The 14,203-nt window shown below is 43.5% G+C and overlaps 1 protein-coding gene across 1 annotated transcript in view; it reads left to right on the top strand.

Annotated features, from left to right (window-relative positions):
* The window catches only part of GGT1 (gamma-glutamyltransferase 1), a 189,797-nt gene extending 184,690 nt beyond the window's left edge, over positions 1-5,107 (top strand). Inside the window, exon 13 of the mRNA XM_089653223.1 lies at positions 3,347-5,107. Coding sequence (XP_089509349.1) covers positions 3,347-3,493 — 147 coding nt within the window. The 3' untranslated portion in view covers positions 3,494-5,107. The remainder of the gene's footprint in view (positions 1-3,346) is intronic.
* Positions 5,108-14,203: the final 9,096 nt, after the last annotated feature.

Genomic DNA, 14,203 nt, shown 5'->3' with positions numbered 1-14,203 from the left:
AACCAGACCGGATTGTGGGGTTTCCCCACAGAATTGAGTTTCCTAGCCAGCATCGCTTATTTGCACAGGTATAAAATCTATGTTTGGTCCAACACAAGGCCCATTCAGCCTCTGAAGAAGCAAGCGGGTCCAATTCAGCAGCCAGAGCGTCCTGCGTTCATTTATAGGTCTCAGATGGGTGCGACTTCCAAAAAGCATCCACAGAGGCTAGTATAAAGTGGAGGTCTGAAAGACAACGCTCCCACTCCCGCTTCCGAGCTGTAGCCAGCTGAATAATGTGGCCCCGCACCGTGGCCTTATGTGTCTCCCATAGAGGCACAGCTGAAGAAACAGATCCCACGTTCTCCATAAAATATGTACATGTATGAAAGATACTATTTGTTGGCAGGTGACCTGAATAGTCAATAAAGATTCGTTAATGCGCCAGTGAAAAGGGCTCCGTGCTGACCCCGATAGGGCAAGGAGTAGAACCAGGAGATCATGATCTGACCAGGGTGAGGAAGGGATAGATATCCGCCTGACTAAGGGAAGCTGTTGGACATGCATAAATACATGGTCTATTCTGTGGAAACTGTTATGGGGATTTGAGTAGAACGTAAAGTGCTACTCAACTGGGGGAAGTTCCCTCCAAACGTCTGCCAGCCCCACAGTCTGCAAAAGAGAGCGCATACATCCCTCTAACACTAAGTCTTGAGAAGGGGCCACCCCCCGGGCATAGCGCCTATTTAAAGCGGAATCCAAGGTAACATTTGAATCCCCTAAAAGAAGAAGAAGACCCTTGGAGTGTTGGGAAATGATAGTGCAGAGATGGGAAAAAAATGTATGCTGAAAGCGACTGGGGGGGCGTAGTAAGAAACAAAAGTAACCTCCTGGTCCCAGAGGGTGCCCTGCAGGAGCAAGTACCTGCCTGTGGGGTCCACTATATTCTGAGCGCAGACAAAGGGGAGATTATGTTTAAGAGCTATCAGAACACCCCGTCGTTTCTCAGGGGCTGGGGCCTTGTAAAATGTAGGATAATGAGGCGAAAGATACCGTGGGGCGGAGGACTGGGAAAAACCTGGTTTCCTGCAAGCATACTGCTGCAATTCGTTGCGATTTGAGGTGATGGAAAACTTTAGACCACTTCTGAGGTGAATTAAAGCCTTAGATATTTTGTGAATGTATTTTAAAAAAGGGTGAAGCCATGGCGGGATTGGTGTAATCTGCTCAGCAGAAAAGGCATAAGTCGGCTAACAATTGCCATTCCCAAGGACGGTCGGACCATAGTGTCCCGAAATCCTGCATAAAACAAAAACAGAGAAACCAGGAAAGAAAAGAAGACAAGAGAAGAAAGGATGAAAAGATCACAGAAAAAATGTACAATAGCATAATAGTATCAGACCAATGGTGGAGTGCATCCTACACTCAAAGGATATCAGTTGGGGGTGGCTCTACCACCGGGGGGGTGGCTCTACCACCAGATACATGGCTGCAAATTGATCAATCAGAAACATAAGCCCTCAGAGGGCAAATGGCAACAAACATAAAATAACGAAGTCTCACATTATCAGATACATCAGTCCCCGGGAGTGTGTCACATCCGCGGAAGCCTCCCCGTTGGAAACCCAGCTAGGCTTGGGGGCCCAACTTCCTCTGGGGGGGGTGACTACAGGCCATAATGAAACCTAAACAATATAGCCCAGGTGTTCCCCCACCCCAGCAGGGCTGTCATCCTAGCACCGAGTAGGGGCCCCCCTGAGCCAACCTCCCCCCCTTGAGCCCGAGGGGACCATTGGCCCGGTCGGCTAACAGGAACCTAACCAATGTCGCCTGGACCTGTGACATGTGATGAAACACAACGGAGGAAGTCCTGGATTCAACTTCATCCCAGGGAAGAGCAAGATGGACTGGATCATAGAGGGGTCTGTGGGAGGGCCCTCTTCATGTTGGATGTCTTCTCCCAGAGGCGGCTCAGAGGAAGCTGCCCCACCGGAGATCCAGATGAATGTGCCGGACTCTGCGCAGCGCCTCCCAGCGGAAGAAGGTGTAGGGATTCCAGGAGAGAATGGTCCTCTTCCGGCGCGGCAACCAAGCGGCTGCAGCCCTGGTAGGCAAAGGTGAGGCAGAATGGAAAGCTCCATGCATATTTAATTCTGCGATTCACCAGGACCGAAGTGAAGAGCTGCAACTGGCGGCGCTTCTCATGAATGATCTAGGAGAGGAAGAGCTGATAGCGATGCCCTGGAAACTGAGGTCTGGGTTGTTTCTGGCTGCCAAGAAGATGGTTTCTTTAGTGTGCTAATAAGTAAATTTGATGATAATGTCTCTTGGGGGCCCCTCCGGTCGTCTGGGGCCCAATGCACGGTGTATGCGGTCAAATTCGAGCTGGTCAATGGGAATGGCGAGCATCAGCTCCTGAAAGAGGGCAGTAGCAGTTGAGGTGAGATCCCTAACGGTTTCTGGGATACCCCTTAAGCGTAAGTTGCCACGGCAGGAACGGTTCTCAAAATTCTCAAGCCGGAGCAGCGAGTCTTTCTTTAGGTCACACAGATCCTGTTCATGGCTTTCAATGACCGTGGCCGCAGCGTCCATTTTATCTTCAAGATCGTTTGTCCGATTGCCCAGCTCCCGAATTTCTTGCGAGAGACGGTCTGCCAGCTTGGAGGTAGCGGAAGATAATTCCATCTGCAGCATGGACTTAAAGTGACACAGGAGCTCAGCATCCCACAGAGCCGGAGCGGGTGACTGCAGAGATGCCTCTGATGCCAGGTCCTCTTTGCTGGCGGGATCTGGTTCACCTGGGGGTAGCTGCAGCGGCGGCGGATCCAAAATTTAGGCCGGGGCTTCAGATGCGGCCTCTGGCGGGTAGGCTGTAAGTTCCAGCATGGCCTGCTGAGCGCTGGAGGCACAGGCGGCCCCCGTTTTCTTGCCCATAGGGGCGGTGGGTGACAGTAATCCGGGGGAGGCTGGTGGGAAGGCAGTCGGCCCCCCCTGAGGGCCGGCAAATTGTCCGGTGGCTGAGGAGTCTTATTGTGTGGCCGCTGCTCACAAGCGCCCTTAAATTGCCATTTTAACCTGTGTGTCACCTTGTGTGTCTGTACCAAGGTCAAGCATGTAAAATTTCGATCAGGGCCATTTGAGTGATTTCTGTTATCATTATGATTTAAAAAGGAGCTGGCTTCACATGATCACTATCCTTAAATAAAAGTCATTTTTTGCATGATATTTTCAGTGTCAAAAGTTCATGATTTCTGCTAGGGTGTGCAAACGTTTGAGCACAACTGTGTTCTTTTTTTTCCATATAGTGCATTTTACCAGTATACAAATAGATAATCCTCTGTCTGTTTTCATTTTTTTTTTATCTTAGACTGTTGAAAAAGAACTGGTGAACCGTCATCATAATGTAGTAATTAGTAAAAGAGTCGGGTCTGTGGTCCAGGCTGTTGCACGGACAGGAAACAAGTGGGCAGCAGCTTCAGACACAAGGAAGGGAGGATATCCAGCAGGTTACTGACCTTTAGCACTGTTATGAACTGATAACTGTGAAACTCCCACTAAGTGCATTGTCCAGCACTTTCTAAGTGGCTTTCAACTAACTTCCATAGATTCTCCACTCCTACTAGGACAACTTCACTCAGGGACTATATTATGCTACAGTAATACAATGGACTTAAGTGATTGGATCTTCAAATGTTCTTCAAAGTGAATATTCAATCCATCAGATAAGGGAATCCATTCAGTGCTGCTACATGATGGGACCATATAGATTAATGAAATGCTGTGACCATGGAATGAGTAACTGGAAAGTGACAAAGACTTCAGATATACTGTGAAGAAAAGCAGAGCTGGATTGTACTCACTTGTGCCTTCCATAGACCCTTAGATTGTGACATTGTGATTGCAAGAATTCAATGACCTTTAACTGACCTACTGCAATGTTGTCTTCTGTAGTTATAAGGGAGATTTTTTTGTGAATTATGTCAAGATGAAAGACATTTAAAGGGAATCCCTCAGTTTAAACAATCCTTTCCATTTCCACTGCACTTAGGCTGGCCATATAGTATACATTTTTTTTGTTCAACCAGCACACTGAATGAAAAAAAAAGTGCCAATTTCCACATCCATACATTTAGGGTGGAGGTGGGAATCACTCCTGCTGCTGCTTGTATTCTTACAGCGGGAGCCTTCCCTTCCATCAGAACGCAATGTTCAATGTTGCTGGCTATAGCTGACAGTACCCATAGTCGACAGATTGACTTCTGTACAACCAGGGTGCCCATACACAGATTGAAATTCAGCTGGACCCTGCTGAAATGGCTGAATTTCAATTCACATTTGGCTGGCTTTAGTGTTTGTTTCATTGCACCCCAGCATGGAAGCATTCCAGGCCTCCTGTGTTTAGAAAGTGGCCTAGAAGATCTTAAATGGTCCGATAGAGCACAGCTACAGCTAGTCTCTGACACTTAATAAAAGGACACCTTTTCTGTCCAGGGATCTAGCACCATCCTCCTTTGGGTCAGTTCTTCATCGGTCTTCGGGTCCCCATCTGGCATGTTTATTTTGGGAAGCCAGCTATTACTCCTTGTGGCTTCACAGCTTTTCACTGCACTTGTGTGAGCCACGCTGAATTTTGTGAATGGTCACGTAGGCAAAGTGTGGGTGGGGGGCAAACTTTTGTGGAAATGGGAGCCCGTATTTAACAAAACTAGAAAAACAAAGTGTCCAAAAATGGAAGTGGAGGAGGGGAGGGCGAAAAACAGAACTTACCTTTTTTTTTATGAACTTTGTGATTGGTCCTGTAGCTTCCTGGGACCTGTGATACGTTCTAGAAGGCTGCGTGTAAAGGGGGGAGGGGGGGAACGTTTGCTTGGATCACAAAGTTGATTCAAGTGGAAGTGGGAGCCTATACTTAACAAAACTAGGAAAACAATGTGTCCAAAAGTTAGGGTGGAGGAGGGGAGGCAAAAAAATAGAACTTACCTTTTTTGGGTGAACTTTGTGAATGGTCCTGGGACGTGTCCCAGAAGGCTGTGGGCAAAGAGGGGGGTTGGGGCAATTTTTTCTTGGATCACCCAGGGAATCCAAGTGGAAGTGGGAGTCCGCACTGAACTAAACTAGAAAAACAAATGTGTCCAAAAGTGGGAACGGAGGGGGGGGTGGGGAGGGCAGGCCGAAAAACAGAACTTGCTTTTTTGGCTAACGTTCTGCTTAATGAAAGTTGAAACTTCACAAAGGAGTCAAGATCTTCTGGAGCACGAAGGGCCTGGAAACCTATGTGCTTTGCTTGGTTATACAGTACACTGGGGTTTGGGGTGCTTAGACTGAGAAAAGCAATATCATGATATGCAGAAGTCAGACAGATAGCTCTACATGGTGGAGGTGTGGGAAATATTAGTGTAAGCTTTGTATGGCATTTCAACTTTTTTGTTAGATGGGTTAAAACCCTTTGCTAGTTAATGCAGGTGGCTCAATCTGTAAGCATTTTCTGTGATACTGTACAGTGCAGGGCTTATAAATGATTTACATCCCAATCCATAGACAACAAAAGCAGCATACCAGGCTACTCATCTCTATGGGGCCACTCACAAAATTACACTGACCATTGTGTGTTTGTCTATGTGTTATTTCATCTACATACCAAGTTAATTTTTAGCAGTAGATAAGAAACTGACACATACACTGTAAATTATGGTATCATCAGAGCCCGATTGCTTAAATAAACCTGAAGCCATGTAGTTTGTCACACTAAGCCCTCCTACAGCATTCGTTTCTTTTACGTAAAACTTTCTCTTACTTTTCTCATCCTGTCCCCAGCTAGAATAGTCAGAAACTATAGATCCACTCACAGAAGTTAATTTTATACATATGGAAAACAAGTAATTTACCTGATACAAACTTATGTTTATGTAACAATTGTACATGTCCAACTGCTCACAATCTAAAAGTCTAAAGGTACCTTAAGCCTTTTTTCACAGGCCAATTTGATTGAATGGCAAATGATACTACATTTGGTTTGGCATTGCATTGTATTTTACTGCTTGCAGGCAAGCATCTTTCAACTATTTTTTAGAAAATGTACTGTGAGCTTCATTGCTGGTTCTTGTCGTTATGCTTTGTAGCACAGAAAATGCATACATAACAGACCAGTTCCACCCAAAATAAAAAAAAATGGCAGGTTAGACATTAAAGCGGAACTACGCTGTATCTGAGCACCACAAACCAAAAATGCTATTTAGTTCATTTTTATATTCAAAGCAAACTCATCTACCCATCCATGTCTCCATGCTTTATTTTGCTTTGAAAAACACCTCTTAGCATTTCTGGCTGTGGCCACCTTGGGTAAGGGCAGATGATTTATGTAGCATGTACTTCCTGGAACCCATCTGCCCTTAGCGCAGGCATGCACACAGGAGAGTGTGCTTAAATGATAAAACCCCTCCTCCCCTCCTGAAGACTCCTGGAACATCATTTGCCTAGGCCTGGAAACCAGGAAGTAAGTGAATAAATGTAAAAAAAAAAAACTAAACAAGTAATTATAATATACCTTCCTATCCATTTACTAATGCTGACAGAATAAGGGTTAAAAACAATCAAAGTTGTTGTGAAGTGAGATGGTGAAGTTCTGCTTTCAAATATTATAACCTTTCTAGATACTGAAGTATTTTCTTTTGTAAAATCTTCAGTGTAGAGGGCTCATGCTGTGCCTCCTCTTTTGTCATTCTTCTGCTCTGTAACATGGCTATTGCAGCACAGTCCTACGGAACCTTGGATTTCATGGATAAATGGTGAGAGGGTAAATGACTTTTACATTACCCTATATCTGGCATACAGCTATGAAGACTAGAACAATGTCCCCAATCAATTTAACAACTTACTTTTTAAAGTACATTTTTTTTTTTGGTCCTTAACCCTTTCACGCTGGTGCCTCCCGGCCCTTTAAGAGTTTCAGAAGCCGGGATGCGGGGCGGGGTTTAGAGTCATGTGACCGCCGTGACGTGCCGTCACGGCAATCACATGATCGGGAAAGGTCCCGATCGAAAGAGGAGATTGGGACCTTTCCGTGAGTACCAGACATATGTGCGGGGAGCGCGCAGGGCGTGCGCTCTCAGCACATATGTTCTTTTTTAATGGAACGCAAATGTGGGGCCGCTCGGCATCTAGGCCCAGACGCCGGGAGGCCGCACATTTGCGTTCAGCCGGTGTGAAGAGGTTAAAGTGGTCCTTACATACAATGAAAGATCCGCATTAACTACAGCCCCCCCCCCCCAATAAAAATGTATGCAGTATTTAACACGTGAGGTAATGCACTTTATGTAAATGTGCATGTAAGGTAGCCCATTTGATTGAAATCCTAGAGGCTTCATTTTACTAAAGCAGTGCACTACAATACAAAGTGGTGTGTTACCTTGAGGTGCACTGGTACCAGTAATGAGGCACTGTAGAAACTTTTGTGAGAGTTTTTTTTTATTTGGGAAGGTGACCATAAAAGAAATAAGGGTAAATCGTTCTAGTGAAAAAGCAAACCAATGGAGGTTATAACCCTTTCCAATTCTTTTTGTATAAAGATACTTCAAGTGGTATTAAAACAAAAAGCAAACATTTATTATATTGTAGCTTACTATTTCTTAGATGTGATAGCTACATTCATTTTTATTTTCTAGGCTATCTTTTTTCTTTTTTTATCTGGTGATTTGGCCAGTAAGTTTGTTGTTTTTTTCCAAAAGAACAAGCTCTCCTGCAAATGTATTAGTTACATTGATGAGACAACCCATTTTACATTAGCAGGGATTCTTTCAATGATCAGTTGATTTTAATTTATGTAAAACCTTTATCCCAAAAGGAAAATAAATGTTTGCTGTAACTGCTTATAAGGCATTAGATGTGCTAGCAGATTTAGATTTGCTAACAAATTGAACTCCAGCTAACACTCCCCCTCCCCTGAGACTGACAATCTTGCTAACCAAAGGTGCCCCGTTCTCATTCATCCAGAATGTAGGCACTCTAATACAGGAGGTGGGTTACTGGTCAGGTCACCTGTTTAAAACAGAGGGAAAGAAAAGTCTAAGAAAAGAAAATGAATGTAACCACTACATCTAACGATTGGTAAGCTGCAATATATGACATTTTTGGTTTTGGGTGTATTACCACTCAGGGGCAGACTGACAACTCATGGGGCCCCCGGGCAATAGGTAATCATGGGGCCTCTGTGTCCTTGTCCACACTCAAACCACACCCAAAAAAACCTATGAAAGGTACCAGGGGCATCTCATGGGGCCCCCTACTGACCCTAGGCCCTTGGGCAGTGCCCGAGCGCCTAAGTGGTCAGTCCGCCTTGTTACCACTTTAGGAACAATAATGTTTGTATTTGTGTTGCCATGAGAGACATTTTTATTTCCTATGTTGTTCATCTGTGTTGGTAGTCTATTATAAGGGTTTGGCTGCTCTGTTTCCGTCCAATTAAACTGATATTGGCCTTTTATAAACCTGACTCTTTTCTTTTTGCAAATATACATTAAATATTACAGGAATGTATCTTTATTTTAAGGAAGAAAAGATATACTTTTTGAGCCAGGTATGTGTATTTCAATGAACACATATTCTAGCTTGTATCAAATAGAAATAGGTAACCACTGGATACAGGCTTCCTACTTCTTCCCTTACTGAAAAAAAATTAGCTGTTTACCTCTGGATTTATTTAATTCCTGTTTGAACCTGTTGATTGCTAAAAGATTAGGGACAAAAGTACATGAGCTATTTAATATCTAATCCCTTACTACTCAGTAATTAACTGCTTGTTGACAATCACCTTACAGCAAATTGAAATCAGCTTTAAAGAGCTCAGTACTCATATACTGTATTTTAAAGTATATGTGAACCCTCACTTTGTAAAACAAACCGAATAATATGAAAAACAGTTGTGTGTATAATGTATAATATATATACAGTCATGGCCGAAATTGTTGGCACCCTTGATATTTTTCCTGAAAATCAAGTATTTCACACAAAAAAGGTATTGCATTAACACATGTTTTGCTATACACATGTTTATTCCCTTTGTATGTATTGGAACAAATATAAAACAGAGGCAGAAAAGCAAATATGACATAATGTCACACAAAACCCCAAAAATGGGCTGGACAAAAGTATTGGCACCCTTAACTTAATATTTGGTTGCACACCCTTTGGAAAACATAACTGAAATCAGTCGCTTCCTATAACCATCAATAAGCTTCTGACACCTCTCACCCGGAATTTTGGACCACTCTTCCTTTGCAAACAGCTCCAGGTCTCTCTTATTGGAAGGACACCTTTTCCCAACAGCAATTTTAAGATCTCTCCACAGGTGTTCAATGGGATTTAGATCTGGGCTCATTGCTGGCCACTTCAGAACTCTCCAGCGCTTCTTTGCCATCCATTTCTGAGTGCTTTTTGACGTATGTTTGGGGTCATTGTCCTGCTGGAAGACCCAGGATCTTGGACGCAAACCCAGCTTTCTGACACTGGGCCCTACAGTGCGACCCAAAATCCTTTGGTAATCCTCAGATTTCATGATGCCTTGCACACAGTCAAGGCACCCAGTGCCAGAGGCAGCAAAACAACCCCAAAACATCATTGAACCTCCACCATATTTTACCGTAGGTACTGTGTTTTGTTCTTTGTAGGCCTCATTCCGTTTTCGGTAAACAGTAGAATGATGTGCTTTACCGAAAAGCTCTATCTTGGTCTCATCTGTCCACAAGACGTTTTCCCAGAAGGCTTTTGGCTTACTCAAGTACATTTTGGCAAACTGTAGTCTTGCTTTTTTATGTCTCTGTGTCAGCAGTGGGGTCCTCCTGGGTCTCCTGCCATAGCGTTTCATTTCATTTAAATGTCGACGGATAGTTCGCGCTGACACTGATGCTCCCTGAGCCTGCAGGACAGCTTGAATGTCTTTGGAACATGTTTGGGGCTGCTTATCCACCATCCGGACTATTCTGCGTTGCAATCTTTCATCAATTTTCCTCATCCGTCCACGACCAGGGAGATTAGCTACAGTGCCATGGGTTGCAAACTTCTTGATAATGTTGCGCACTGTGGACAAAGGCAAATCTAGTTCTCTGGAGATGGACTTGTAACCTTGAGATTGTTGATATTTTGCCACAATTTTGGTTCTCAGGTCCTCAGACAGTTCTCGTCTCCTCTTTCTGTTGTCCATGCTTAGTGTGGCACAGACAGACACACAATGCAAAGGTTAAGTGAACGTCTCTCCTTTTTATCTGCTTTCAGGTGTGATTTCTATATTGCCCACACCTGTTACTTGCCCCAGGTGAGTTTACAGGAGCATCACATGCTTGTAACATTCTTATTTATCCGCAGTTGTGAAAGGGTGCCAATACTTTTGTCCAGCCCATTTTTGGAGGTTTGTGTGACATTATGTCGAATTTGCTTTCTTTCCTCCCTTTTTTTGTTTTGTCCCAATACACACAAAGGGAATAAACATGTGTATAGCAAAACATGTGTTAATGCAATACGTTTCGTGAGAAATACATGATTTCCTGGAGAAATATCAAGGGTGCCAACAATTTCGGCCATGACTGTATATATATATATATATATATATATATATATATACAGTATATATATACACATACTACAGTCAAAGGTTTTAGAACACCCCCATTTTTTTCAGTTTTTATTGAAATTTACAGTTTAATGTCTCAATGTACTTTGAAAATAAAGCATAGAACAAATTAACATTTTGACATTGATTATTGACTCATCAAAGTAGCCACTTTTTGCAGATATAATAGCCAAACACTCTTGTGGCATTTTTCTACAACAGAATTTAAATATTGTTTGCAAAGGTCTTCCCAACACCATTGCAAAAATGTGGTGCACTTGTAGGTTGCTTTCACCCTTCTGTCCAATTGATCCAGAACCAGCTTTATGGGGTTTAGGTCTTTAGACTGTGCTGGTCATTGCATGATTAGAACCATGATTAGAAGCCTACTGTCTTGTTCTTTTCTTATAAGGTAGTTATAAGGTAGTTCTGACACAGCCTGGAGGTAAGTTTTGAGTCATTATCTGTAGAATGAACCCCCTGACCAACTAAACGTATTCCAGAGGTTATTGGATAGCATTGTAAAATGCTGTGGTAGTTTTTGGTTCAGGATGCACTCATTCTGTGAAAGCTGCCAACTATGGATCCAGCAAAAGAGCCTCAGACCATCACACATCAACGTCCATGTTTAAATGATGAACCGAAGACCTCAAATTTTAATTCTTTGATCCATAAGACCTCTTTCCAGTCTTCAGTAGTCCTCTGATGATATTTCATGGCCCAGGCAAGCCTTTTTTTCCTATTTTGCCATCTTAACAATAGCTTTCTTACACCCACTCGACCTGTCAAGCCTGAAACTCAGTCTTCTCTTCACAGTTGAAAATTGCTTACTTCAATCAGTTTTTAAGCTGTACTTGAAGTTGTTGTCCTGTGTGCCACCTGTCATGCAAACTGTTGGCTCTCAGAAACCTGTCTTCTGATTCTGTTGTGGCTTTGAGTCTGCCAGACCTACTCCTGTCAGAATTTCCTCCAGCTTCAAGTGCCTTTACTGTAGATAGTGTGGGAAATTGTACTTACTGACATCTTGACTTGCTTTTCAATTTCTCTAAACTATTTACCTACGCTATTAAGTGGAAGTAATCCTTGTTTTTTATGTTTTACCTACAGGTAAGCATCTAATAAAGCTTACCTGTAGGTACTGTAAATATCTCCTAAACGTGCATTGTTTGGGAGATATTTACTATAGCACTGCCACCGATGTCATGGCATGCACACTGCGCTCTCAATGGTTGGTGCACCATCTATTGAGAGAGCAGTGCCGTGGCCAAAACTCATGCGCGGGAGTGACATAATTGCAGCTCGGGCAGTCAAACGGCTGCTGCCCGCAAACCCAGAAGAAAGACTGGGTGAATATGGAAGTCTCGGGGAGCTATGACAGTGCTCCAATGGAGGGCTTTGTTTTCAGGTAAGTGTTTCATAATGTGCTAGTATGAAATGCATACTAGCACATTATGCTCTTAACTTGCGGGGAGTAGCTTTTTAATCAACAAATGTTGGGACAACTGCGGGAATTGCTAGCATAAACTTCAAAACTTAATTTACTTATATTGCTGCAGAACAACTGTGAGTTGTTAATCCATTACTTCTTCCTGGAAAAAGGTGTTTTTGTATAACTCTGAAATGTAGATTATTTTTAGTTTTTTTGTTAACCAAAACTTTTTTCACCTCTGGCAGTTTACCACTTACCTTTGTACCATTTCAGGTTATTCGCTGGACCTGAACTGTTTACATTTTAATAAAAACTGGAAAATGGGGGTGTTTTAAAACTTTTGACTGGTAGTATAAAACTCCTGGGATATTGATCTGGTCAGTTAAGTAGCAGAGGGGGTTGTTAATCAGTTTCAGCTGCTTTGGTATTAATGAAATTAACAACAGGTGCACTAGATGGGCAACAATGAGACGGCACCCCAAAACAGGAATGGTTTTACAGGTGGAGGCCACTGACATTGTTTTCTTTACTCATCTTTTCTTTTTTGGCTAGGGTCAGTGTCACTACTGGTAGCATGTGGCAATACCTGGACCCTACAGAGGCTGCACAGGCAGTCCAACTCCTCCAGGATGGCACTTCAATATGTGCCATCCTCCAGAAGGTTTGTTGTGTCTCCAAGCACAGTCTCAAGAGTATGGAGGAGATTCCAGGAGACAGGCCGTTACTCTAGGAGAGATGGATAGGGCCGTAGAAGGTCCTTAACTCATCAGCAGGACCGGTATCTGCTCCTTTGTTCAAGGAGGATCAGGATGAGTACTGTCAAAGCCCTACAAAATGACCTCCAGCAGGCCACTGGTGTGAATGTCTTTGACCAAACAATCAGAAACAGACTTCATGAGGGTGGTCTGAGGGCCCGATGTCCTCTAGTGGGCCCTGTGCTCACTGCCCAGCACCATAGAGCTTGATTTGTCATTTGCCATTAAACACCAGAATTGGCAGGTCCGCCACTGGAGCCCTGTGTTTTTCACAGCTGAGAGCAGGTTCACCCTGAGCACATATGACAGACATGAAAGGGTCTGCAGAAGTTGTAGAGAATGTTAAGCTGTTTGTAACATCATTCAGCATGACCGTTTTGGTGGTGGGTCAGCGATGGTCTGGGGAGGCATATCCATGGAGGGACACACAGACCTCTACAAGCTAGGCAATGGCACCCTGACTGCCATTAGGTATCGGGATGAAATCCTTGGACCCATTGTCAGACCCTACGCAGTGGGTTCTGAGTTCCTCCTGGTGCACAACAATGCCCAGCCTCATGGGGCGAGAGTACGAGAGTATGCAGGCAGCTCCTGGAGGATGAAGGAATTGATACTATTGAATGGGCCCCCATGCTCGCCTGACCTAAATCCAATATAACACCTCTGGGATATCATGTTTCGGTCCATCTGATGTCGCCAGGTTGCACCTCAGAGGAGCTCAGTGATGCCCTGGTCCTGATCTGGGAGAAAATACCCCAAGACTCCATCTGTCGTCGCATTAGGAGCATGCCCCGACATTGTCAGGCATGCATACAATCACGTGAGGGGCATACAAACTACTGAGTACCATTGTCAGTTGCTGCAATGAAACTTCAGCAAAATGGACTAGCCTGCGGCATCATTTTCTCACTTTGATTTTCGGGGTTTCTTTGAATTCAGTCCGCTGTAGGTTGATAATTTTTATTTCCATCAAACGATGGGGTCAGTCCATATCAGTATACATATCTAGCATGATATTTTTCCCCATTGAGATCTGATGTATTTTCAAAGTGTTCCTTTCCTTTTATTTGACCAGAGTATGTATATATATATATATATATATATATATATATATATACAGTTGCAAGAAAAAGTATGTGAACCCCTTGGGATTACGTGGAGTTTTGCATGAATTGGGCATAAAATGTGCTCTGAACGTGATCTAAGTCACAACAATAGAAGAACACAGTCTGCTGAACATAATACTACACAAACATTAGATGTTGCCATGGTTTAATTGCACATAACATGTAAACATTCACAGTGCAGGGAGGAAAAAGTATGTGAACCTTTGAACTTAATAACTGGTTGACCCTCCTTTGGCAGCAATAACCTCAACCAAACGTTTCCTGCAGTTGCAGATCAGACCTGCACAACGATCTGGAGTCATTTTGGACCACT

This window comes from Staurois parvus, unplaced genomic scaffold, assembly GCF_062004578.1.
Source record: "Staurois parvus isolate SC_StPar_1 unplaced genomic scaffold, SC_StPar_1.0 ptg000704l, whole genome shotgun sequence".
Taxonomy (NCBI): Eukaryota; Metazoa; Chordata; class Amphibia; order Anura; family Ranidae; genus Staurois; species Staurois parvus.
The sequence above is the reverse complement of the archived record's forward strand: the minus strand, read 5'-3'. Positions and strand labels throughout refer to the sequence as shown.